The sequence below is a fragment of the Poecile atricapillus genome, chromosome 4 (genome assembly GCF_030490865.1).
Source record: "Poecile atricapillus isolate bPoeAtr1 chromosome 4, bPoeAtr1.hap1, whole genome shotgun sequence".
In the NCBI taxonomy this organism is placed as follows: Eukaryota; Metazoa; Chordata; class Aves; order Passeriformes; family Paridae; genus Poecile; species Poecile atricapillus.
Genome location: NC_081252.1, coordinates 67,402,773 through 67,429,672, shown reverse-complemented (window position 1 = coordinate 67,429,672; position 26,900 = coordinate 67,402,773). Strand labels below are relative to the sequence as shown.

At 37.3% G+C, this 26,900-nt stretch overlaps 1 protein-coding gene across 20 annotated transcripts in view; it reads left to right on the top strand.

Annotated features, from left to right (window-relative positions):
* The window catches only part of ADD1 (adducin 1), a 62,849-nt gene that overhangs the window by 12,657 nt on the left and 23,292 nt on the right, over positions 1-26,900 (top strand). For 17 of the 20 annotated variants that reach the window (XR_009277513.1, XR_009277514.1, XM_058837228.1 and 14 more), the window contains exons 2-8: positions 18,628-18,840; positions 20,078-20,240; positions 21,441-21,592; positions 24,807-24,887; positions 25,306-25,455; positions 26,387-26,530; positions 26,691-26,789. Coding sequence is in view for 18 of the 20 variants with exons in the window: in XM_058837228.1 (XP_058693211.1) it covers positions 18,646-18,840; positions 20,078-20,240; positions 21,441-21,592; positions 24,807-24,887; positions 25,306-25,455; positions 26,387-26,530; positions 26,691-26,789 (984 nt within the window). In the remaining 2 variants the exon portion in view is untranslated. Of the gene's footprint in view, positions 1-1,289; positions 1,399-9,048; positions 9,069-12,320; positions 12,365-18,627; positions 18,841-20,077; positions 20,241-21,440; positions 21,593-24,806; positions 24,888-25,305; positions 25,456-26,386; positions 26,531-26,690; positions 26,790-26,900 lie in introns of those variants that run through there. The other 3 variants (XM_058837229.1, XM_058837231.1, XM_058837230.1) reach the window with 3 other exon arrangements.

Sequence of the window (26,900 nt, the reverse complement as noted above, 5' to 3'; positions counted from 1 at the left end):
GCTGTGCAGCTTGATCTTTGGAGGATAAATCAGTCAAATTGTATTTCCCCCTCTTCCCCCAAAGAAGAGAGTGAATGTATACCCTTTCCAAGACTTGTTGTTTTAGATCAGCATCCCTGTGAAAAGATGTTGAGGTGTGGCTGGTGGGGAGGGTCTGTAGCACCTGCACACAACAGGTTGGCAACAGAGAGACACAGTGCAGTGACTGGACAATGGGTGGTTTGGCTTTTGTTACCATCAATTTCTTCCTAGGTTATGGACATTCTAGATAATGGAAATAAGTTCAGTTAATTTGAGATAAGTCTTGTATGGCTTGCGTGAGACTTGGAGGAGAGCAGGCGACTTGAGGATGATATTGACAAAGTTCAGGGGTAAGGTTGGTAAGACACTCATAAGTAAGAGTAATTTAAGCTGGTGAGATATATTGCTATTGTGTGTCATTGGATATCTTCATAAAACCATCTGAATTTTATCAATGTTGATAGGGCTTCAGGAGATTAAAAGGGGGGAAATGAAATACTATCTGTCTGTTGTTAGCTGATAGATTTATGAAATTCTGTAGTGTCTGGTACTAATAGGAAATAAAATAGTGGGCAAATATGACGAAGGAGAGAAAATGAAAGTTGGTTTAGTTTGGAGAAGACAGATGAGAAAAACCAAAATAAATAGAAAAATATGTTGCTCCAGTAAGGTCAGAAAAAGGTTTAAAAATCTGGATTGCTTTACACAGGGGATTTCTCTAAGATTTTTTTACACATATTATGTTTACACACTTTTTTAAAAGTCACATTCTGTCTTAGCCCATGGCGCTTTCTGCTATGAAGTCTTGTTACAGTCAAGAGCTTAGCACAGTGCAGTGCAAAATAAGATTATACATTTTATATCAGTTATGCTTGGAATGTAGAACATAAGTAACTTTCATCACGCTGTGAAGCAAAAGTCGACACATTACTGCAAGAGTGTGTGTTATTCTGTTCTTAAAACTGCTCACAGATCATTGTTAATCAGGATATTTGGCGAGTTAAACTGTTAGTATGAATTTGGCAGTTTTTGCCCCTTTAGACAAAGTTTTGACATTTGCTTATAAAATCCCAAATGGTTTTGACTCAGACAGCTAGAGAAAGTCTCTGTATGCAAAAAAAGAACACTACAGAATCTCTTCCTAATAAAATCAGGGCAGTTGACTAAATAAGCATCGGGCTTAATATTTGAATGTTAAAATTGCTGGTCTTGTTTTGGTTTAAAACAAAAAAGGAAAATCTTTAAGATCTGAATCTTCTAATTTCTAGGTTCAAAGTAGGTGAAATTGAATGGCCAGTGTAAATTACATATATCTTGTGTGGGGACTTCTGGGACAGACTTCGTGGAATATACTGGTTTCTGGATATGCATAGCAAGGTAACTGTTAAAAATGGGATAGTAAATGTTATTAATCATGGGGCCCTATAGAATCCATTTTGGTAAGATTTCTGTTGTATTTCATGAGCTTTGTTAGTGAATGACTCTGACAAAGTGGGAGTTGCTTGGGGCCCAATATGCATTTAAGTTTGTGGATGTGTTAGATCCTATTGAAATCCCTCGAGGGCATGAACTTCTGTGGAACAGATGTGATTGCAGGTTTGCATTGGCAGGGCTTGTTTACAAGTTCCCTCCCCTGCTCTCTCTGGCAGCTCCCAGCATGGCCACACAGACAGATGTAGACTCAGCCTCTAGGCCAGCCCAGTGTGGAGATGGCTTCCCACAAGGAAGAGTGAAAATAATACTGTGCTCTGGAGAAAGCATGATACACTTAAACTATATGGAAAGAAAGACTGAAGGAGTAGATTTTTGTACATGTAAAATACTACTGTTATAAAAACAAATACCACAGTTCAGCTTTAATGCAAGTGATTATTGTTTCCATTTGACACAGTTGTTTGACTCATCTCCTTGGAGAGCTGCTTACCAATTTCTAAGGTTTTGTTGAGATCAGTTGAACTTCACATGGGTAGAAACTGTTGGCCTGTATCCAGCTGCACGCTGTTTGAGAAATCACTTTAAAAGCTGGGTTTAGAATTCTGGCTTTGAATGCTGCATACATGTCATGGTGCTTTGCAATTTTTTATGCCAGTAGCCTCTCAGTGAACTTGAAAGAACTGCACATACATATTTTGGCAATAAACCAGTGGCAGTTGGGTTTCTAGAAGGAGTTTGTTTCACAGCCTGAGTCAGGAATGAAAGTACTTAGTGCCATGTGAATTATTCAGGATCTTTGCCTGAATCCCAACATCTGTGTGGCCTTGATGTTCATTATTTTAATTTAAATTTCTGTTTCTGGAATTATAAGCCCCATGCTGGTTGGGAATGATTTTTAGAACATAGTGAGGAAAAGTCTTTGGTCACTACTAGTAGAACATAAATAGGAGTACTGGTACTGTATTTTCAGAAGTTTTCTAGGTATTGGTGGTGGTAAGGTTGAAGGATGGGAGTGCATCATGTCTGTGGATAGAATAGTTGTTGCTTGAATAGGGAACAGAATAAAAAAAACAATAAAAGTGGTATTATAGCTAGTGGAGGTATTTTTAAGAAAACCAATAACAAGACATATATAGAAACAATGGGTTTTCTCCTATTAATCTTCAAATGTTTGTCAACTAAAATAATCTCTGCCTAAAGATAGTCTTTAAAATGAACATTATCCATCCATAATCTGGAAGCAGGATTATGTGTTGAACAGGAGCCTTTCGTGTTTTACACTGGGACTTGAATTCAGTCAGTCCGCAATGCCCAGAAGCACAATTTCGGTTTTGTTCTTTTGGGTTTAGTAACGATTTAAAATTAGTTTTGTAGAACATTAAAGCCCTGCAAAACTGTTGTGATCTTTGGATACTTTGGTGTACATGCCTATCTTTAGGTAATGTTTGGGGATGAACCTTAACAGAGGTCTTGTGTGCTTGGGACTGCTGCTCTCAAAGCTGTTTGTGTGTCAAAGAGAAGAGGGAGAGTTGATGTGCATCTCCTGGGGTTTTGGAGTCATGGCTGAAAACACACCCAAAATGTAAATGCATCCAGCCTGGCCTCTTCAGGGAAGGCAGCCTTTCTGATGGGGCAGCTTTGTACCAGCAGAGTGTGAGTTGTGTCAGTTTACTTGGGTTCCGGGTATGCAAGGCTCGACAGCCATTCTGGTCCTTGTCCTGCAGTGCAAAAGGAATCTCTGTGCCATGGTTGGTGCCTGTCCTTCTGTGTTTTGTGCATGCTGCTTTGTTCTGTTCAATCTTCAACCAAATAACATAATCCTCTGCAGACCAGGAAGGTCCTGGTTCAAAAGAGAAGAAATAGATCTAGTAGAAAACACGAGAATGGGTGAATTGTTAAAATATGGGCTGCTTCTGATTCTGAAAGTGGCTTCACTAAAATGGCCATTAAACACTGTGTTTACATGGTTTACAGTGACTGGAGAAACTGGACTGCTGCTTTTCTTTCCAGATACAATTCTGAAACCCTGCAGAGCAGAGAAAATAGCATCTTTTTGCTACTATCAGGTGGAAACAATGAGAATCTGAGCTAGAAGAGAAATTCTGAGTTTGCTTGAAGTTGATTTATGCAGCCATATTTGGTTGGGTAATACTTGCCTGACAAGGGAGACTGCACAGTCAGGAAGATGGTTTCTTCATGGTGTTTCATCTGTTACCATGTGGGTGTACATGACCCTTGAGGTTTACCCAGAAGTAGGAAACTGCATAATTTTGGGGTGGGGGAACACATTAACACTTGCCTGTGAAAAAGAAAAACATAGATAAGCTGCTCCTAAAATAGAGTTTGTAGGGGTTTCTTGACATACTATGTATTTCCTAATTTCCTATATTTCCATATATGTATTTCCTAATATGGAAAGAAGAACAATCTAATGCAGGAAAATGAGTAACACTTTAATTAATAGTTGATATGTTTTAATCTGCAGTTTAAAGTCATCAGGAACATTCTGAGAGATGGAAAAGAGAATGCTGTTGGCTTTGGGAGCTGAGCAATGACATGAACTTTGTCTTACTGTCACTTCTGAGACTTGTATGGAGATAGTGTTAACATCCTTTGTATAGGGCATGTATTTTAAACACTTTCCATAAATGTTTAGTGTAAGGTGGATAAAAGATGGTTAACCACTGTCTTCCTAAAATTTTTCAGCTACAAAGCTGGAGGATTTACAAATGTCCAAATTAAGCAATGTGCAAAATAATTTTTTTTAACTTGAATAAGCCTCGCTGTTAGCTGTCTGTTTGGAAATAGAAAGACTATACATATGTGAGGTTCACATTTCAAAGCTGGTTTTATGGGCAAGTGCTGTATAAAATCTCACATGGAAGGTTTATGTCAAGACTAATACTTAGGTTTGCGTTCTTCAGAGATACTAGTTTCCTCCTGCATACAGGCTTTTTAAAACTCTGTCCAATTCTACTGTGTTAAGAGAATAAATTGTGTCATAATTTGTGTATCTTTCCCTCCCCCATCAGAACTGGGAAGTGCTATAAAAGAACTGGGGGGTGCCACTTAGAAAAATCCAAGTTGAACATGAAGGAGAAAGTAATGAAAAATTCAGCATCTCTGTTGCCTTCATCTGCCTGATTCAAGCCTGCTTGAAATCTCTAGTCTTCGTATTAAGCTTCTATGTTATTTATGTACTTTGATTTACTGTCTTCTTGCTTGAACTGGTTAACACACCCATCCACAACATTTGTGCTGCTTATATATCAAACCTGCTGGTTCCAGCATAATGCCTGCATGCTCTGTAATCACGTAGCAATTTCTGAGTTATTTGGATACTCTGCCAGAAAAAAATGGCAGCACTCATGCATCTAGTAATGAATATTCAGGTTAATTCCATCTTAAAAATCTCAACTAACCAGTCTCATAATAATGCAGGGTTTTTATTTGTGAGGCATGTGCTGTAGGATCTCTGAAGCTGTAGGTATATCAGTCATGAATTCATCAAGAGACTTGAATTTCTCCTTTTGTCAGTTTCTAAGTGGCGGCACATTCTGTTACTTAGCCTCTTCATCCTTCTGTGTGTGCTTTACTAATCTTCTTCACTAATTCTTTATGTTTTTCAGGAAATACAGTTATAAATTCATAGGGTTCTTAAATTTGATGATGAGGGGTTATTATATAATTTTGAGTAGCAGCAACTGCTGCCAGAGTACACTTTAGATTTATGATGTCCTCGTCTCACAAATCTATCAACCAAATGAGATACTGTATAAAACAGGAGAGGTTTAGTCTACCTCTGATTCAGGTAAAAATGGCATAATGAAGTATAAGATCTTAAAAAAAAAAAAAAAGAAAGGCAGGGGTGTGTAAGTCAAAATCACTGAATAGTAATTATCCGTGTTCATGCATAGGCAAGGTACTTTTATTGTGTTCCAAAACTGTGTATCTCAGAGCAGGAGCAGAGGAAAACACAAGCAGAGTTAATGATTGTGGTGCCTTACCATCACAAAATTAGCTATCATTTCATACAATCTAACTTTAGTGACACTGCCTTACTGTAATCTGTAAGGAGTATACTAATACCTTTTCAGCCTGGAAAGCAAAACTGATTTGCCTAAGCACCCTTCATTTGCCCTTGCCTGAATAGGAACTTCTTGTCTCCAAATCAGGATGTGTAAGAGCTTAAGTAAGATCTGTTATTAAGGTTTAACAATTTCTGGTGAATGAAGAAATTGAACTAGAATATTTAAATTTTGCAGTCCTTTTTTCAGAACTCTTCCATAAAACCCACAATCAGAATAAACTGAAAATCAGAATCTGATGATTCACATACTTGATTTTTATCATTTCAATTTGTTAGTAGACTTTCTTGATTAAAAAAACCCCAAAACCTTCACTCTTTTTTTAATGTGACTCCAGTAGGTCTAGACTGACATTCAGATGTCTTGTGGATAAAACCCCCATATGGAATCTTTTTCTACTCACCTTTTTTAAACATTCCAGTTTCAGCTTCTTACTAGTAATAATAAGTGGAGTATTTTTCATTTAAGTGTGGCCTTTTTCCTTGTTAGAGATGAGATGAACAAGCTGAGTCTTGGTGTCTTTTTTCTTGTGTGTCTGTAGGCAGTTCAGAGGTATTCTGGGCAAGCCACCTTCACTGTTACTCTCTGGGAGATTTGTATGCTCAGACTGGAGTGAGGGGCTCCCCTTAACAGTCCATCATAAATTCTATGGCTGACTTGAACCTTTGGAATACAGTACTTTTAGATTTGCTCTAACATTGTTGAGGCAATTGTATTTAAAACTGAAATTACCTTTGTAATTAAATTGTATTTAAAACTGAAATTTGAGGTTTTTGTATCTGATCAGTTTAAGAGTTTATCCAGGACATCTTCTGTTCCAGAGGGTAGTACCCAAATGAGTGTGTTAACAGATTCTTCATTCCAGATTCAGAATTTTTTTCAGAGTTTAACCTAAATTAACATTTAAAAACCCCAACCAAACCCATAAAATAGCTCTCATGCTTGCACAAAGTAAAAACATAGCTTTAACAGGTCTAAGGTGATGTTTTTACTATTTGTATGTAACTGAGGGGAAAAGAGTAATTACTTTTCTCTCCCCTATAAGTAAATAATGATAGAAAATGTCATCCAGCTGTTCTGGAAGAAGTTACTGTTGCAGAGTAGTTCAGAGGGTTAAATGACATTGTTCTGTTCATTGCCAACACGCTTCAGAAATCTCATCCCTTGCTATTCAGTTTCCATGAAAATAACTGGATCCTGGCCAAAATGGGGCCGCTTTGCCTATGCACTCCTGCATTCAGATGATCCTTTATACATCATGATACTGATAATTTAGATGTGAATAACTTAAAGTTACTGAAATTTCTTGCATTTTTGAAGTATCAGGGAAGTATCTGTCCCTGTTGAAAAATGGGTTTTAAGTTCTTCTGTCATTTGTAGGAGCTTTTGTTAGTCACAGTGCTTTTTGAAAGATTTGACAGTGGTGAGCATTATAGTTATTTTGTATTTTAAATGTAAGTTTTTCAGGTTTTTTGTATTTGTGATAGCATTGGGTATATGTGTGGGATCTGTTTTTTCCCTAGACACTGATCTAGTATGACCCTCTCAAAAAACCTAACAAACATTTAAGTAAGATTATATTTTCACATCTTATTTTAGAGTGTCCAGTCCCCTTTATTTAAAAAAGGGGACTGCTGTATAGGTAATGGCATCAGAAAAAATGTAAAACCTTATGAGTAAAGTGAAACAATGCTGCTGTGATCATACTGCATACTGGAGGGGCTTGTTCATTTTGCTGAGCCTTGAAGTCAAAAGAAAATCTTGAGAGGGGGAGAAAGCTTTTCTTTCACCTCATCCCTGCACCTACAGCAGCATGTTTTAGCCAGCTTGAAACTGATGCTGTGTGTAGCATTCAGAGGAGCTCTGAAGTCTTCTGCCTTCTTCTAAAGCTGCTTCTGAGCTGCACAGTTCTCATGCAGAGTTGCAGCTCCCCATTGCTGTGGGAAGAACCTGTGATGTGTCCTCTTCCTCTTTAACTGCTGTGTCAGACGCACCCTGAAGTTCACAGTGGACAAGGTAAAACCTTGTCCTCAATCACAGGTCCTGACCTAGTTCTCATTGCTGTCTAAAGCCACCATTGCAACCACTGCACATCTCTCTGCAGCTGCTGTTCTGTGGAGCAGTGGAGGATTGTTCTCTGGTAAGTGCAGATGGCTTTCCTTCTGGGGACTGTGCGGAGTACACTAATGGAATTTGGGTTCTTTCATGGCTTAAGGGTGTTGTTTCTTAGGAAAATCTGATTACAAATGCTTTTACATGGAAATTATGGACATTTTCTTACCTGATTCATTACATTGGCAAATTAAACATCTAATTTTGCTTCAGTACATTGGTGACTTTCTTTAAGAAACTTATGTGTACATTTATGTCTTTTTACAAATCCAGTCTTGGAATTAGAAGTCTAGCAGCTTTTATAACTTCAGTTTAAGGCCAGTGTTCATTTTTGGGTCAGACGTGCTGATGCTCTAGGATAAAGCTGGGGCCCTGCCCTTGGAAAGCTGGTGATCTGATTTGACCTGTGTTCAAAAATCTCAGGGCAGTGGCTTATTGGTGTGTTTGGTGTGAGGCTTGGGAAGTGCATGTGGGTTCACAGAAACCTAAAAATAAGCAGTATTTGGGTTAAACCTGTTTGTGTGGACTAGTGACCCTGATGGCAAAATATCCATTTATTTTCTGGTAGTGCTGCCACTATCCATGAATTTTAATAGTGTGAAAATATTTTACAATTGACTTAGTACTAAGTACTATCTTACTTTACTGTCTTTACATTTTCTTAGTACTGTTTCTGCACAAGTATAGGATGAAAGTGTAAATTGGTGACTTGACTCACTCTTGTGCAGTACTGTTCAGTGTGTGTAGCTGAGTCTCTGTGACATCAGTGGTGAATTTTATTGTCCCAATAAAGCAGGCTGCAAAACTACTTAGCACCAATGTTTTCTGTTCAACAAATTGTTAATAAAGCATGGAGTGATAGTGTCTGCAGTGCAACCCTTTTTATTATACAGGCTTTTAAACTTAACGTTTACAAAACATTAACCTGAGCAAGTCAGTTTCCATGGAGTAAACTGCTAAATGCATCAAAGAAGCCAGTGAGACCCACAAAGGTATTTTGAAACTTTTGTAGGTATTGTAGCTGAAATTTCTTGGGTAAGGTATGCCTGAATGATTTGGGAATTTGCATTTTGTGCTACTAAAGATCATTAAAAAATAACAGGAGATATTCTACCTGTTCTGACAGAAAATTTATCCTCATAGCAAGTCTGATCAGTTTGACCTGAGTGTAGCTATGAGAAGGATTAAGGAGGATTTTTGGTTCTGTTGCAGGGTTTGACATTCAGTCTCCAGCTGTTACCAACCTACCAGCAGAGGAAGGTGTTACAAAAAAAAAAAAAAGGTGTTGGAAAACTGGAAATGCATTGGAAGCTGCAAATAACGTGAACATGTTGTGCCTGTGGAACTTATTTTTCCCAAAGCCTAAGAAGGAAGGGCAGATTTCAGAGCAGATTCTGATCTCAGTGCAGACAGGTAGTAGAAGGTATTCTAGGAGTTGTATTAAAACGTGTTATACAAAGGTTTTTAAAGCAAAGTCATTGACTCAGTATTGTATGTATGTGGTTAGGAAATTTCCATCTCTATTCAAGGGCAAATGTGTCTGCTGTTCACTCCCAAGTGTTAAATGTATCCATACTTATGTTAGGAGGACTGAAAGGCCCTGTCACCTCTGTGACCAGTAAATCTTTCTGGTTCACGGAATATGTCAAGCTACTGATCCTGCAAGTTCACTTCTACTCTCCAGATTGTTTTTGTAGCTGTTCTGTGAACTCTGATATTTCATGTCTTTATTGAAATGGGTGAAATAATAGTCTGGTAATGTTTTGGGTTTTTTTAAAGTTAGGGAAGGTAATTTTTCTGCTTCTGTTTTTCTTTGATTTTACTATTACAGTTGAACACCTGGCCACAGGATAATCTTGGCAACTTCTGTGTAGTGATCTATGACAGATCCTGAATTTGCTTCTAATTTTGCCATTTAAGCATTGAGTATTTTTGGCATAATTTTTGTGTTCATTTGTACTTATTTGAATTAGCTATGTTAAAATGAGTTTTATGATATTACACTGTCATTAAGTAAACACAGAATCAAGAAACTGACTTGAACTGGGAATCAGATTTCTGAAATAAAATTATAGGCAAATCAGCTTCAGTAGTATTCGGCAGTGTAATTATGAGGACACATTTGAGGGGCTCTTTAAGTGCAGGTTTTAATCTCAGTGTTGGAGTAGCTTCATAAAATTTATCTGAAAACCAGGAGACTGTTCTGAACAATAACACTGAATCCTATGTTTTTCACTGAACTATAAAAAATTATTTCTGGGGCTAATAGACACTGAGGTAGTGGAAAGGAGAAATGTCTCCACTGCCATAACCACCATTGGTGCTCCTCTGATAAGAGACAATGGAAAAATATATGATGAACTTGCAGAATCCATACTTGCACTCTGTGTTTGAAGCAATGCATAAGATACTGGTGAAATTCCTGTTTTGTCGTTTGCATGCAAATTTTGTGATACATTTGTGAAACTCGTAAGAGTTTCAGCAGAAAAGCTTAGGGTGTCTTGGTTTAAGATACTTATTTAGAGACTTTCTTTGTGTTTTATGAACTGTGTGACATTTTATGTTTTCTGTTATCACTTTCTGTAATCTTTCATGAATTATGCACTGAGCACTTCCAGAAATGCTGTATGAGAAACGTATGGAACTAGTAGATAAGTCTGAGTCAAAGAAGTGAAAGCAAGGTAATTTTGATGTTGAGTTAATAAGTGGGTTTGAAACTATTAGTTGTTCGCAAAATCTTTTGATGCTACAAATTGCAGTTTTGTTGTTTGTTTGTTTTTTTCCTTAAACTGCTTAGCAGGAAAATTGGAGAAAGAAATGATTTGATGAGGTGAAGTTAAAAGGCTGGGAAGAAACCAGGGACCTTGTCAATAGGAGATATAAGTTAACAGTTTGAAGAGGATTTTTTAATCTTTATTTTTTAATCATAATTTTAATTTTTAGATTTGGATTCCTTTCCATTTTTAATTAACTTGGAATTAGCTGTTAGTTGGAAATTTAGTCTTTCCATCATAAATTAATAAATCATGTTTGGGTTTAACGTGAAAACTGTATCAATGGTGAGCACAGGCTGGAACTGTACCTTCCACCGAGGGGAAGAATAGCACAGTGTGCTGCTCTGTTCCTCCCTGTGCGTCATTCTCAGCTTCCTGCAGTGTCTAATCTAAGGGATACAATGCTTTTCCAGGTCAGGGAGGAGAGTTAAATGGTTACTGTTTCTAAAAGTTTGATACTTTTGGCCTTTTAAATCCTTTATTACAATCAAGGAAATAACCTCTCTGTATTTTAGCTTTTTGATTTTAATGATGGCTTTTCTCCTCTTTTGTTTGCAAGGACTGAATTATGAATTCTGATCCATGTATACTGAAACTTCTGCACAATTTAGACAGCTGTCTTTAACAAATATCTCAACTGAATCTGCCCACCTAAATTCCAGCATAAATCTTAGGTGGCTTTTGCTAAGTAATATCACAAAACATAAAACAGCCCAGGTTTAAAGGGATCTCAAAAGGTGATCTGAACCAACCTGCTGTGGAAAAGGGAGCCTAAATGGGATTATCCAACACCCTGCCCAGCTGTGTCTTGAATAGCTCCAGCTGATGGGGATTCCACCATTTTCCTGGTGAAAACATTCTAGTGATTGTTTTCAGTGTAAAAAAAGTCCTATATCAAGGTGAAACCTTTTCTGGTGCAAATTGCAGCTGTTACCCTGTGTCCTCTCCATGTGGCTCCTTGTAAAGAGAGAGCCTCCATCCATTTTGGAGCCAGCCTTTAAATTCTGGAAAAGTGTGATGATGTCACCCCAAGCATTCTCTTCTTCAGGGAGAAAAGACAGGACCTAACAACTCCTTTAGGCTTTCCTCATAGAGTAGGTTCTACAGTCCTTGATCATCTTCATGGCTTTCATTTTGACCCTCTCCAGTCTGTCTGTGTCTTTTCTTGTACTGTGGAAACCACAGCTGGACACAGGAGTACGCCATGTATGGCCTGATGAGCTCTCAGTAGTTTGGGATGGTCACATCTCTCATCTCTGCTGGTGGTGCCTCTGTGGGTGCAAATCAGCATCTGATTTGCCTTCATTGCTGCAGCAGCTTCACTGCTGAGCCCTGTTCAGCTCCTGTTGTGCACCAGGACCCCCAGGACCCCCTCAGCAAAGGATCCCAGCCTGTGCCAGGATCCTTGGTGTCATCACTGCTGCAGGACCTTGCACTTGTCTCTGTTCAACTCTACACTCTCCTTGCCAGCTCGCAGTTCCAGCCTGTCCTGGTTTGTGGGATGGCTTTCCCTGCTGACACGTCCACCTCACCACCCCGGGTGCTGTCACCAGCAAACCTGGTGATGGTGCTCTCAGAACCCTCATCCAGATTATTTGTGGTGATGTTGAAAAGCGAGTCTCAATATAGTTTTCTGGGGATGCCCCACTTGTGACAGGATGCCAGCCTAAATTAATACTATTGACCAGCATGTTCTGAGTGCATAACACAGTGTGGGCCTGTTTCCTGTTCATTTTTCAGGCTACCAGCTGATATCTTGCTGGTTTGTCCAGGAGAAGTGGAAGGCTTTGCTGAAGTTTGTTAAACAGTATCTGCTGCTCTGCCCATGTTGACAGAAACTGTTATTTTGTTGCAGTTGATCAGGTGGGTCTGGCATGATTTGCCTGTCGTGAAACTGCTCTGGCTTTTCCCAGGCACCTGCTTCATTCGGCTTTGGTAAAGCTAGACAGCAATTACTGTGTTTTACAACCTGGTGCAGTTATCATGGGGGCTCCTTAACACAGAGACAGGTGTTCTCTTAACACAGCAGCTAAACCGGGGTTTTTTATGTAACTTTGGGATCACTCACTTCCCATTGTGTTAGGCCTCTGATTTCAGTGTTTTAGAGAAGGTGAAAATAGAAAATAATTGTTTACAGTGTGTGGATTTCAAATATAATCAGTCTATTTTTGATTTCTTGTTCTCTAGCAGTTTGCTTCTTCAACTATTTGTCATAGTTACTAAAGCATGATATTGCAAATATAAAATGCAGTACTTTTGGCTAAATAAACTTATTGTTGTATATCTCTAAATTTTAGAGTCCCATATTTAACTTGTATTATTTCTGTTAAAAAACAAAATGATGGTGCCTGCATTCAATACAAGAGAAATAACTGTTCTTGTTCATGAAATAGTCTCTTCCTGCTTGAAAACAAAGAACAGAGGAAATTCTGAAGATGCATAAGCTTGGGAACATTAGCTAAAAAATAATATAATTGTTTCTGATATTGAGTATGTTGTCTAGTGAGTAGTACAGTCATGATTTACTTTCTTTGTTCTTTGTCTTCCTAAGATAATGCCAACTTTTCCTCTTAAAAGTTCAGTCGGAAACATTTGAAATGGCAAGAACAAATCCAATGTCATTGGTGCCAAAATGCTGTCACTGAATATTATGGAAATTGTAGTGCGAATCATAAATAATTTCCCTATTATAAAGTTTTAATAATTTTTTTAAGGAGAAAGTTTGGCAAATGTTGTAAAGAAAATTGGAAAAAAATACAGAATGTATCAGAATATTGAGTGAAGTGCTAGCAGTGCAATCTTACAAGTTTTTTTGCAGACACCAAGTGATAATGAAATTTTTTTTTTCTGTAGATAGATGTTCTGCTTCTATGCTTCCTTGGTCATCTTCCCACCAATTTAAATTTCATTGCAACTCTATTTTCAGTGGCTCATTTATCTCTCAGGTTTCTTCTGGCCCACCCTAGTGCTGCCTGACTCGTTCTCTTCCTCCCTCCCATCACCTCATGACTTCCCTATGAAGAAATTTCAGTTCTGTTGCTTTCTGCACTTCCCCTATTCTTTCCTGGGCAATAAAATTAATCTTCTGTGTTTTTTTCCATCCTATTGTGTTTGCATCCAAAACAGAGCTCGCTTCCCTCCCCCTACCTGCCCACTGCCTGACCTGTCACTTGTGTGAGAGTTTGAAGTAACTTTTACTCCTCAAAGGCTGCTGATTGCACAACAGGAAAGAAATTGAGTTATTTTGGTTTGCTACCTCCTTGTTCCTTCCCGAGTAAATTCTTGTCAAATCTGTTTTCACCTCTGTTAGACATAGTGTCATAGTTCTGGTGTGAGTGGAGATCATTTTTGGAAAGAACTGTCAGGAAAAAAATGGATTCAAACCAAATTGCAATATCATTGTCAGAAGAGGTCTCAAAAGCAACATATCCTGGAAGTGAGTGCCCCTGATTTTTATTGCTGGAGACTGAATGAATGAGCAGTTGCGAAGTTGCTGCTCATTTAAATTGCAGATTTGGCACAAGGTCCCATACAGGTGTTCTGCTTGCATGTTGTTTTGTACAAACAAACTGTAAGCTACCAGGAAGAGAGCAGGCTTGGGGTGTTTGGTTTGGTTTTGTTTTTTTTTTTTACCTCTGAAATAACTTGCTTTTGTAAAGTTTTGGTCAGATAACTTTCCTAAACTTGAAACAAACTCCATTGCATGTGCTGTCTTGAGAAGTGGCAGTGTATTTTGAATTTTTTAGAAGTCTTTTATGTTTCTATGTCACCTTGTCACAACCTTCTTCCTGCTTCTCAGAGTGTATTTTTATTCTGACTTGGCCTCAGCGGACGTAAAGCTGTGTTGGTGTGGAGAGCTGTGCTCAGTCCTTTGGTGGCAGGGAGCCTTTAGCTCAAATTCCATTGATTGCAGCCCTAGTGAAAAACAACTTCCTCAGGGTGTGGAGCAGCAAAACATAATCCATTACAACTCATTGCGAAACAAAACCAACCCTTAAATGATTACAAAACTTTTTTTTTTTTTTTTTTTTTTTTCTGGAAGTGTAGTTTGCTGGTCCCTGCTAGCATGCATATTGTGAAGCATTTCAAATCTTCCCAGTGTTCACATAATATTCATTATGATAGTTTGGTATAAGCTATCAAAGATGTCAGTACTTACATCTGTCCCAAATTCCATGTATCAAAATGAATTTAAAATGGAAGTTTTAAATAAGTTAGTTATTTGCAATAAGATCCCAACCCAAATCAATTTTGGGATTTTTAATTATGTAATTTTTCAGATTTAAGGTTTTCATTTATCCTTAATTTTTTGTAGATTCTTATTGAGTATTATTCAGTCTTACCTGTTTAAATTTCTTCAACTATATGTGCATCATCTGAGTATTGAGGAATGAAGATTGCTTAAAAAAATAAAGATTTTTCCTCTTTGTGAATGTTAATGTGAAAATTTTTGTTGTCTTTCTGTTCTAAAACTTTATTCTTTTGTTTGAACTAAATTCTGTAGCATAACTCTAACATTCCTCTCAGGTGAATCCTTTAATGAAACTGTTGGGTTAGAAAAGAATGGGGAGGAAGAGGATTATGAATAATAAAAGTAACCTGAGATACTAATACAAATTTCAGAATGTTTTTTGTAAACAGTGCTCATTGCCTGTAAATGAACTATAAATTTTATAAACCTGGTTTCTTAAAGATAATTCACAACCAACTGGTTTATAGCAGCTGCTCACACATCCACATGGCCTGTGATACATTCGTTGTGCTGTGAATTGGCTGCTGGCTCTCATTTCATGTGCTGGGCTATTGGCCACCACAGTGTTTGTGTGTACATAGGTATTAAAAGAATGGATGTAATTGTTACTATAAGGTGCTGTTTGGATTTTACCACAGCTCTTTGTTTTCCTTTGCTCCCCATACTGATAGATGCTGTTCCCTCTGTCTGAATTTGACAATAACTGCTTCTGGCAGAAGGTTTTCTATGCACTTACATTTTCCAGCCATGGCTTTTTCAGTTAAGGGTGTGGCTTTTTCTGACACAGTTGTGTTAGAACAGGCTCTCGCATAGCAACACTTATCATGGCAGAAAGTCCTCTGGCATTACGGCTTATCTTACTGGTGGCTGTAGTGCATTACATCAGAAAGAAACTGTACTGAAGTGTTGTGGGTGTGAAGACAGTCTTAATTTTTTTTCCAATATAGGTTTTTACTGCATGGGCAGACTGTTGTGATTTTCACTGTGACCTTCCAGTTAATAGAATCACTGGCCATTCCCCATGGTGTGTTTAGATTCCTTTTATTTATTTATTGGTCTTCATATTACTGAAGCTCTTACTGGAGAGTTCATCGTGCCTTACTCCCAAAGGTTTTTCAAGGAAACTCATAAATAAATTTCAGTGGCTTTGCAAAGCGTTGTCAAGCATGTCTGCTTCTAGTTTGAGAGTTGATCCCTTTAACATCAGTAGCTGACAGCCATTGAAACAATTACTATTACAATTATGTTTAAACAATTAATTATTAGACCTTGCAGGGAGGATGCCATTAATTTTGAGTGTCAGCAAAACTGAGCTATGAAACATATTTAATTTTAGATATAAAATCATCACTGAATTTTAATCATTGATTTTCATGTGAAATTATTGCCACTATATATTGATGAAATAATAGCTTCCCAAGACCTTCTTGAATGCCATCGTGCACTTGGATGGAGGAGTAATGCAACTTTGGCAAGACACTGTGATCCCATTTTAATATTGCTCCTGTGAGCTGTTAGGGACCAGCTTCTCTCCAATGTGAGTAGGAAACAGTGAAGTATTTATGTGTGTCATTCATTTGGAAATAGGTTTTGGCACTCTGAAAGTAAGATGGAATTAGTGTAAATAATTAAATGAAAAATTACATTTGCAGATGTGTGTACAGTTTAAATAAGATTGTGCATACACAAACATGACACTTAAACACAGCGTGAACATCAAATGCCTCAGCAGGCAGGAGCAGGCTGTTCTCTGCTGGTGGCAAGCTCAGACTTCCTAGTTTTCCTTTGCTTTGCTTTTCAGTAAAGACACATTTGTGGCTGTGCTCTGCAGAGTGCAGTATAAAGTGAACTAGTTGAGTTGTTTTCACTTGCCATTGTGCTGTTTCTAAACTCCCTGATTTTTTTTGATAAGCAGAGGCTGGTGAAGTTCAGACTTTGATTGGGCCAAGTGAGCTGTTAGTGTAAGAGAGTAAGGCATGTTTGGGTCTGCAAATTGTTGTTTTTCCACAAAGCCCTGGGTGGAGAGGCAGTAGTATGGCTGATAGAGCTCAGGAGGTTGGAAAAAGTGCTAGTAGGCCTTCAAAAGCATTTTCAAGCAAGGAAGTGGCAGATGGTGCATGCTGAAGGTTGTGAGGGGGAAGAGGACTTAGGAGTCTATTAGGCATCTAAAGCTGCCAAGGGAGAGGTGTCTACTTTGCTGTAATTTCACTTGCTTAAAATTTCCTAGGTCTAATACCGTAAAAGTTTTTCCTTGCGGATAAAAGCATTATTTCTCCTTTCTGTACCCTGTATTTCTCCGTGGGTGAAGGAAAGTGAGCAATTTAAATAATAAAGATGTGCATATGAGCTTTAGAGAAGAAAACAATCAACCATGATGTTTGAAATCTAAACTTTAAAATGAAATACTTTAAACACTGCAGAGATGTCTTTGTGTGTTTATTTAGTAACTTAGTGGGTGGAAATCATTGAGTGTTTAAGTGCTAACATAGATTTTCATAGTAATATTCTGTTCTGCAGAGTCAAGGAAAATACTTTATTTTGCTCCTTGTGTTCAACTGTTTTCTTCATTCTGATATAAGAAACTAGTTGAATTTTGAAGCTTCTTTCCTAATGTAAGAATTAAAGAGGATGAAATCTGCTAATTCTGGAGTCTTGAAGTAGATAATTTTCTTCGTCGTAATGATTTTGTTTAACATAATCTGCATTTCAAAATTTATGTAAACTTGCCTTTGCTGTGTGCATCCACATCTGAAGTGGTTTTAGCTAATAAGCATGCAAATAAATTAGTAAACAAATTAGAAGCAGTTTAAGATTAGTCCCTAACAAAAATCTAAAAATGGCAAAAGAACAGAGACGTATGTAAAACCTTACTAATTTTGGATGTAGATGATGAATGATTACTTACATTAAGATATATACAGTCTTTTCTACTTAGTTGTAATTTGGTATATCAGATGACCAGGAGCTGGAGGCTTGAATCTCAAAGTGTTACGAGGGTGGCTTTATTGAGCTGTCTTTTTTCCAGCAGAAGGCTTCAAAATTCTTCTGAGAAGGATTTTGGAATGAGGGTTGTAATACTGTGCCCAGAAAACTGGGATAATGTTACACAAAGGAATTGTTGTGAGTGGAAGAGGGAGGTGTGTATGAGCAATACTGGCTGAGCTTTCAGCCCTTCTGGTAGATACAGGCACTTGCTGACTACAACATGTAAAACTGAAAGAAACCCAGGCCAGGGAGTGGGGGCTGTGTGTGTCTGTGCTTTCCAGATTCCAGAAACCACATTCGAATGTAGTGATGTGCATGGTATTGAATGGACCTAAAATAAATGTGAAAAGAACACTTTGGATTGCAAAATAAGATTTCTGAGTTTGTATCCAGAAATGTGTTGGGAGTCCAGGCATGTTTTGGTGGAGCTGATTCTTCATATTAATGAACATGTGTAATATACTAATTGCAGTGATGATTTAATTTCTGATTTATACGATATTATTTTTATCTGCTTTAACTTTTTAAGAAAAAACTAAAAGACAAAAACCCCAAACCAATGAGTTCAGACCTTGTGTCTGGAACTTCAGTCATTGTCTCTGAGAAGGTTTGAAGGACTCCCATTCTTCTAAAAACCAATCTGGCCAGACAGCTTAAAGATTTTTTTTTTTTTTTTCCCCCAGTTTAAATGAGAGGTCTCATATTAGTTTTGTGTTGCATGAATTGATATAGCATATTGGACTTTTCATATATGTTAGCCTACTTTTCTGAACTTATATATTAAAATCTTTTTTCCTACTCTAGAATAGTGCTATCCAGTTGCACAAACATGGTTTCTCATTTTGGAAGACATGCTAATTTTAAATGGATATGAGCTATTACTTGAAGGTAGAAACACACAAATTTTGTAATTATTTCCTTGCTTGATTTATTTATTCCTCCTCTCTGTCCTTCTTCATAGGTTCCTTAAAACTGTGCTATGAATGGTGATTCTGGTGTGGGGGTGGTGACTTCACCACCTCCAACAACAGCCCCTCATAAAGAGAGATATTTTGATCGAGTTGATGAAAATAATCCGGAATATTTGAGAGAGAGAAACATGGCACCTGACCTTCGCCAGGATTTTAACATGATGGAACAGAAGAAGAGAGTCTCCATGATTCTTCAAAGCCCAGTAAGAAAAGAAATGCTTCATCTTTAAAGTGACAAATTTAATATCTTCACTATCACTACAGAATTGGAGAATTTTGTGGTATCTTAGATCCATTTATTCTTCTTTCTCGTTGGCCTTTCCTGATTTTCTCCTCATTCCTCATTCATTTGAATTTTTATGGTCTACTCACAAAGCAGCTCTTCAGTCTGGCTTTCAGAATTCTCTGTATACTCATCAACATTTTTTTCATATTTTTCATCCAATCCTTGTAACAAAAAAAAAAAATTCACTGGTTTAATATATTTGTTTAAATGGAACTCTCTTAAGAGTAGCTTATACAAGGCAGGACTGTCCTGTACTCAATTTTTCTTTTGGGGTTTGGACATATGAAATATTTTTATAATCCCTTTCTGAAAAGGCACACAGTAATGAAGTATGAACGACTGACATTTAATATTGAAGACGTTCTCTTGGGGAGATAGTACACAAACTAACCCATGACATTTGTTCCTTTTGTAATAACTAGTGGGTGACTTTAGATACAAAACATTGCTTGACATAACTTCACTTGGAATAGGGATGTGGTGGTTCACAATTTTCCTATTAAGTCAACCCATTTGATTTATGAAAATATTAATAAATTGCTTCATAAAAAAGTAATGACTTAATGACTGCAGTACATCTCTTTCAGTACAAATTCCAGTGTTCTTGTCAAAAGCAGAAGCTATCAGCAATAGTAAAAACTCATATTTTCTTCCTTCCAAGTTAAAATATGTTAAAAAGAAGCAAACAAAAATCCCTGGGAAAAATGTAAACAACCCCTCATCTAAACAGGTTTTAAAAATTTAATGTTCATTGTTTTCTGCATTCCTGGATGCCTTTTTGGCTCTCAGTTCCCTGTTAGCTGCAGTGACAAATTTTCTTTTCTGGTTCTGCTACTTTTCCTTTCACATTTTGTGTTAAAGTCGATTGTACGGTCTCCTCCTTTCAGAAATTCATACTAGGAAGGCTCAAAGACTTTTGGCATTACTTGAAAAGAGAATGCTGGAATTTCCATTAAAAAACCCCAAGTGACTCAGATCATTGGAGCTCCAGAGAGCAATGTTTTGAAGTTACAGTGTGCACCCAGTAGTTCTGCCTTGAGGTGTTTTTCAGAAGAGGTGTAGGATGGTTCCATCGAAGTGCTAAAAAGAAGCTGTGTATGAAAGGCTAAAGTTCATTTAAACATGTATTATAACATACAATGTTTTGTTACTAGGCCTTCTGTGAAGAATTGGAATCCATGATCCAGGAACAGTTTAAGAAGGGGAAGAACCCAACAGGTTTATTGGCTTTACAGCAGATTGCAGATTTCATGACAACGCATGTACCAAATGTCTACCCTGCAGCACCTCAAGGTGGAATGGCTGCATTAAACATGAGTGAGTGCACCTTCAGTGATCAGAACTGAATTCCTTTCTTTATTTTATTGAAAGGCTGAAAATGAAGACAGTGTGAATGAAATAGAGTACTGTGAAGTTCAAATGCTGTCCTATTCTGCTCACATAAACACTGAACGCATGAAATGAATTGATTAGCTCCTAAATGCCACAGTGGTATGCAAAGTGATTAATGTATATAGTTTATGTCAAAAGCTATTTCAAGGGTGGCATCTAAATTGAAAAATAAGCCTGATAAGTGCTATTAACATTTTTAAAATATTTAAATACTGCTAATTATGACATGGTTTGTCTTCAAGAAAATCAAACACTCATTAGTAGTCTGGTAACAGTGGAGGTCTTTAGAAACTAATTATTTTTGCCACTGAAATACTGTTTGCAGCTTCCCCCTGTGAAATGAAGCTTTAGACAAGAAACATCAGCAAGCAAAACAAAACAGGAAAAAAACAGAATGTGCAAATGCATGTACACACAGGTTTTGTGTTAAGATAAAATAAAGCCTTTCCTTTGCTCCAAAAGAAACCTTAAGTTCTGACTGTAGCATGGCCTGGTTCCACTTTTTTATGGTTACTTTTAACCACATTTCTAATTGCACTGTAACTAGAATTGCAGTATTTGTATTATTTACCTTAATCTTCCTCTCTCTATCTTGTATTTAATTCTCCTTAATAAATGAACCTGTATACTTAATTTTTCTTAATAAATGAACCTGTGTACATCTTTTTGGGTAATTCTCCTTGTCAGGAGAATTATTCAACAAATTCTCTCTATATAAAAATATTCTAAATATTATGGAGAAATATTCCACAAAGAGTGGAATATTTGGCATTACATTTTTCTTTTAACAATGATGATGTATTTTACAAACAATTATTAGTTTGAGAGAGGAAAAAAAAATTTTGCTAAGGAATGCACTGTCATGTCAACACTAATTTATAGTAGGGAAGGAAATGAATGTTAAGTCTACCAAAGCTGAATAACCTTGCTCAAGCTTGTCATTATATTTGTGTAATATAACTTATTTCATTATAGGAATGAAAATTTGCTGTGCATTTCATAAGTTAATGTGTCCATATAAACCAGTAAGAGCAACCAATATAATAGTGATGCATGTTCCTAGATTTGAACTGATACTGAACTCAGCCCTCCTTGTGCTTTTTTTTTACCCCTTCTCCTCTTCAGGTCTTGGCATGGTAACACCAGTGAATGATCTGAGAGGGTCAGATTCCATTGCTTATGAAAAAGGGGAGAAGTTGTTACGCTGCAAATTGGCAGCTTTCTACAGATTAGCAGATCTCTTTGGCTGGTCTCAGCTTATTTACAATCATATAACAGTGAGTATTGAATCAACAGATAACTGAACCAATTGTTTTAACATACAAGAGAATTGCTTCCCTCCCTTATCTGTCATTTTCTCTTTGTGTGTAAGGAGAGCAAAGTGGTATTGAAAGCAGTATAATAGTGAAGAGATTTGTCATTGCATTTCAGCTTGGATGTCAGCTACCACAGTCTGAACAGAATCTTGAGAGAGTGTACATGAGAATTCTTAGGATGAAATAAAGATTGCTGAAAGACTTGGTCTTTTAGTGTCTCAAATGCTTTGAATAATTGTATTTATTATTCCACAAGGTAATTTCGTAGTTTTCTTGCGTTTTCTGCTAAGTTCTAAAATGTCTTCTTAGTCATTCAGTTGAAATTTGTAATTCAGATAGCAGCTTTTCTGAAAAAGAGGCCATAGTATTTCTGAACATGAGCGAGCTTCTCCGCTTAATTCAGCGTGCCAACAATTTTCCTTGTGACTGAGTAATCACTGGCATCCATAAAAATGATGACAAGGGGGTCAAATCAAGGAGGTTTTATACACCAGAAGAATGATCAACATGAGTCTCATGAGTAAAGTCACAGCTGTGGTGTGCAGCCCTGTCAATTGTTGTCCTAACAGAGATGAATTGTTTTTTATTCTACATAGTAGGGGTTGTCCTTTATGTATTTTCAGTTCTTCTAGTTGCAGTTGGAATGAAATATGGTAATATTATTTTTACTGCTTTTTGAGAATTCAAGGCATATTTTTTGTGAACAGATGAAGAAGATAAATGATACGTGTAGGCATAGGATCAAGACACAGTAGTGGTTAGATCGTTCGGTTCCTTTTGTAAGGGAACATATCCAACATAATGGTTCTTGTAAACAGCTCTGCACCACCCCCAGATTTTTCATATGTGACAGGAGAATTGATTTTGTAAAAGGGACATTAATGCAATGAAAGGATTTCTAGGCAAGCAGGTTTGGAGATGGCTTTCTAGTGTAAAGTTCAGCCCTGGGAATGTTTCTACATTTAGATAAAAGATAAACGTAATGAAGAGCAGCATGTCAAGGAAAGGGGTTGAAACAAGGGCATGTGATTGGGGTGGCATGCCTCAAGTTTGCTTTCTCTGGGGAGGAGTACAAAGAAGATACCTATAGAGGAGGTACCAGTTGAGGTGGATGACAATCAAAGCACTTGGAAAATGAGATTCTGAAAGTGGTTTAGTCACTTCTGAATGGCACAGGTACTGGAAGGCTCTTGGTTTGTCAACAGGAGTCTGAAGTCATAGTTCTGTCTTTTACAAGCTCCTCCAGTGAACAACATTCTGAAAGATGATTGAAAGATAATTTATCTGCAGAAGCTAATCTAGAACAAGGTTGTTACGTTTATTAAGTAGTAGTAAGATAACCTTTTGAAATATGGTGAATGCTACTTTGTGCAGGGCTGGTGTTTGACTCCAGGTTTTCACTTTTTTTGTGAGTGGTGCTGTAATTACTGGATCATTGCATTCAAGTTAAAAGCTTGTGCCAGTGCACTTGTGAAGTAAGAGAAAGGGTACAACAGCCTCCTTTGATGGCCATAAGCCTGTGTGTTAGAGGAAAATGGCACATACTCTCATACCCTCACAATTTCCATCTGGGCATATCAGGGAGTTGGGTGGAGTATCATTGCTTTTTTTGGATCCTTATCAATCACTGACAGTTACTGTATGTGGAATTGCTCAGACTGGTGCAGTCCTGATGCAGAAGCAGAATTACAGAGCATCAAGAGATTTCATGCCAAGTACAATAATGTTGAGTACACTTGGGTACCTCCAGGGTTTTCATGTCAAGTGCAATAATGTAGAGTAAACTTGGGTGCCTCCAGGGTCAGGCAGAATTTGAGATTACAGGTTTACAGAAGGTAGACATCATTCACCAGGTCTTGGTTTGCTTTGAGGGCATGAGCTGTTAATTGGATCTAATCCTAAAGGAAAGTGGTTTGTGAGTCTTCCTGCTTGTTTGTCTTCAATTTGAGCTTTCTTGTTAGCTTTTGGGATATTTTGAATAGTACTTGTTGTTTGTCTTGCATAAATAAGTAAGAGATTTTTCTCGATCATTTACACTTCTGTAGTGGGGAACTACTTTGGTGATTCATAAAAGTACAGATTAACTTCAACTGACTGCTTCAATTTAAGGCTCTTATGCTGTAGCATGTTCCCAGCTGGTTGTAAAGGAAACTAGATCTGTGCTAGAAGCTTTTGCATGACTGCACTACTACTTATTAGAATTTTTTTCCCTGCAGTAGAACTATAGCAAAGCATATGTATATTTAATGTTGCAAGTATAAAAGACATGAGGCAGAAACAGCATAAAGTAGCTGCATCTCAGGGAAATTCAAAACTCATTAATTGAATTGAAGTAAAACCCAAACAACAGCCAAACAAAAAACTCAAACCCATAACACAAACTACACAAATGCTGTGTAGCTCATAACAAAGGAGGGAGTTGTCTCATGTGTCCAATAAAACTTAGGAAGACTATTAATTCATCATCAAAAGACACCTTAATTACTTAGATGTCCTGTACTTTTCATTGTACAGACTTTTAAGAGATGCATCCAAAGATGTGAATGCTTTGAAGCCAGAATTATTTTTGTATTTTAAACCCCTGATTGTGTGAATGAGATGAGGGAGAAAAAACAGAAGTGAAGGTCAGGATACTTGGTAGAAAAATTTCAAGTACTGCTCACAGATGTCTCACAGGAACCAGCATCAGTGATGAAACCCTTCTCAGCACCAGGATGTTTTAGATCTGTGGGCCAGTTCTTGTGTTTTTTCACAGCCTTTTACTTTATACCTTCTGTCTTGCTAGGGTAGAATTACAGTTGAGTGTAAACTCATTCAACTGAAAGAAATAACTTTTTTTCCTCATTTCTCTCAGTATTGTTCATTTTATCCATAGCAGGTGAGTTGTCATTATAACAGAATATAAGGATTTACTAAATTGCACCAATCTGAAGGACTCTGGCATGCTACTGCCATCTGCTTTTGTTCAACATGAGTTAATTAACAGTGCTGTGCATTGGTTATCTGTTGTAGCAAACATGAAAGTTGTGTGTTATAGGCATACTTGCCCATTCCACAATAAGGATGTGAAAGTAACTTTAATGGTTTCAGGTCTTCTTGTATGCTTTAAAATCTATTAGCATCTTGTATGCTAATAAAATATTCTTAGTAACTCTTACTCTTGTTTTATTCTTAGGCCAGAGTAAATTCTGAGCAAGAGCATTTCCTTATTGTACCTTTTGGACTCCTCTATAGTGAAGTCACTGCATCTAGTCTGGTAAGCAATTGTTCATTTTCATAGCTGTAAAATATTCATATATGTATGTATATATATTAATATATATGTATCTCTAAATTCTATCCTAGAGACTATTTTACTCTTGCATAATATGTTTAGAACAATGTTATTGAACATGGCTGTTTTGGTACTGCTGAGGTATCTGGGAGATTTCTTCGCCCATGTTCACCATGTCTGATGTCTGCCAGTTGATCTACTGTAAAGAGGTGTTGGGTCATTTGGACAGTGAATCACCTCATGCCCTTGAAAGCTGCTGGCTGTTGAGTCCAGCTTGTTGAGGGAAACTTAAGGCATTTCAGATATAAATGACGACAACTGGTTTTAGAGTCTCAGTCGTACACGCTGAATTAAATCAAGTTTTTTGAGTCTTGATGAAAACAATTCTTTTCATTCCCAGGTTAAAATCAATATTCAGGGAGATGTGGTTGATCGTGGAAGCACTAACTTGGGAGTAAACCAAGCTGGTTTTACGTTGCACTCAGCAATTTATGCAGCTCGACCTGATGTCAAATGCATTGTCCATATCCACACACCAGCAGGAGCAGCGGTAAGCTCACCTCCAGCTTTGATCTGTGTCCTGTTCCCCCACCCCTCCCAAAGGGAAAGTAGGTGGGTCCTCTTAATTGTATATTTGCTTCCTATTTAGACGGCATAGAACCTTTTAGTCTGTCTTCAAGTATGGTTCTGTTGGAATCAGAGCCCATCCTTACTGCGTTGTTACCTGGTCAGGCTGTTAATTCAGTTCTATCACTGGAAAATGTGTATGTCATAAATGTGTGTCCTTTACCACAAAAGACCACCTTTTGACAGTGAGTCATGAAAGCTTTAGCATATTTTGTTAGTTTTGTAAAGCACAGTTTATCAAGGTTTCCTGAAATATTCAGAACTTTCCCAATATTTCTCTTTGGAGAAGCTGGTTACAATTCAGTTCTGCCTCTTTGGAATGTTTTGAGAGACTTTCAGTGTTCACATTCTGATTGTTTTTTGAAATAATTAATTAATTAATCATTCGGATTAATTCAATAATTTTATGGACAAATGATCAAATTCCTAAAATTGTGAATTACAGAGTAGCCTTTTTTAAAATGTTCTTAATCTGCAGTGCTGCAGAATTATCTGTATCACCTTCTTTTGGCATGGGGGCAGGAGGGGGAAATAACCTGGAATGGAGTGGAAGGAATGCAGGATGCAGTTGATTTTGGAGTTTGGTAGTTTCTTGGGTTTTTTTTCCTGAGTCCTTTTATGTTGATGCTGCTGTCATTGAAAAACAGGCATATTGAGACTGACCTAAAACCAATGTGACTTTCATATCCTGTCCAAAAGTTATCAAAAATTGAGGCTTTTAGGATGGAGTATAAGACCACTGTTTATGTACCCTTTTAATACATAAAAATATATTCTTATTTTAATTCTCATCACTATATTTTTTCACTTTTTCTGTTGCAAGAAATTAAATCAGTTGTTTTAATATTTCTCAGGTTTCTGCAATGAAGTGTGGTCTCTTGCCAATTTCACCTGAAGCACTTTCTCTAGGGGAAATAGCTTATCATGACTACCATGGTATTTTAGTGGATGATGAAGAAAAGGTGGTTATTCAGAAAAATCTGGGGCCTAAAAGTAAGGTCAGTATTAACATCTATAATTAAGAAAAAAGGAGAGGGACGGGGGGCAGTGTGTTTGTGTGACAGGTATGTTCTTTAATCAGTAGCAAAAATAGCCTTTGATCAAGAGCAAGAAAATACTTGGCGTACTGCTGTTGACTTTCTTTCAATGTTTCTCTAGGTCCTTATTCTCAGAAACCATGGCTTAGTATCAGTTGGAGAGACTGTTGAAGAGGCTTTCTACTATATTCATAACCTAGTGCTTGCCTGTGAGATACAAGTAAGAGCTTTAAAATGTTATGTAATAACACAGCCTGCTGTATTAACCTCCAAACAGATTAATAATTGCATACGTTACTGGCTTAACTCTTGGATCTAAACTAACACAGCA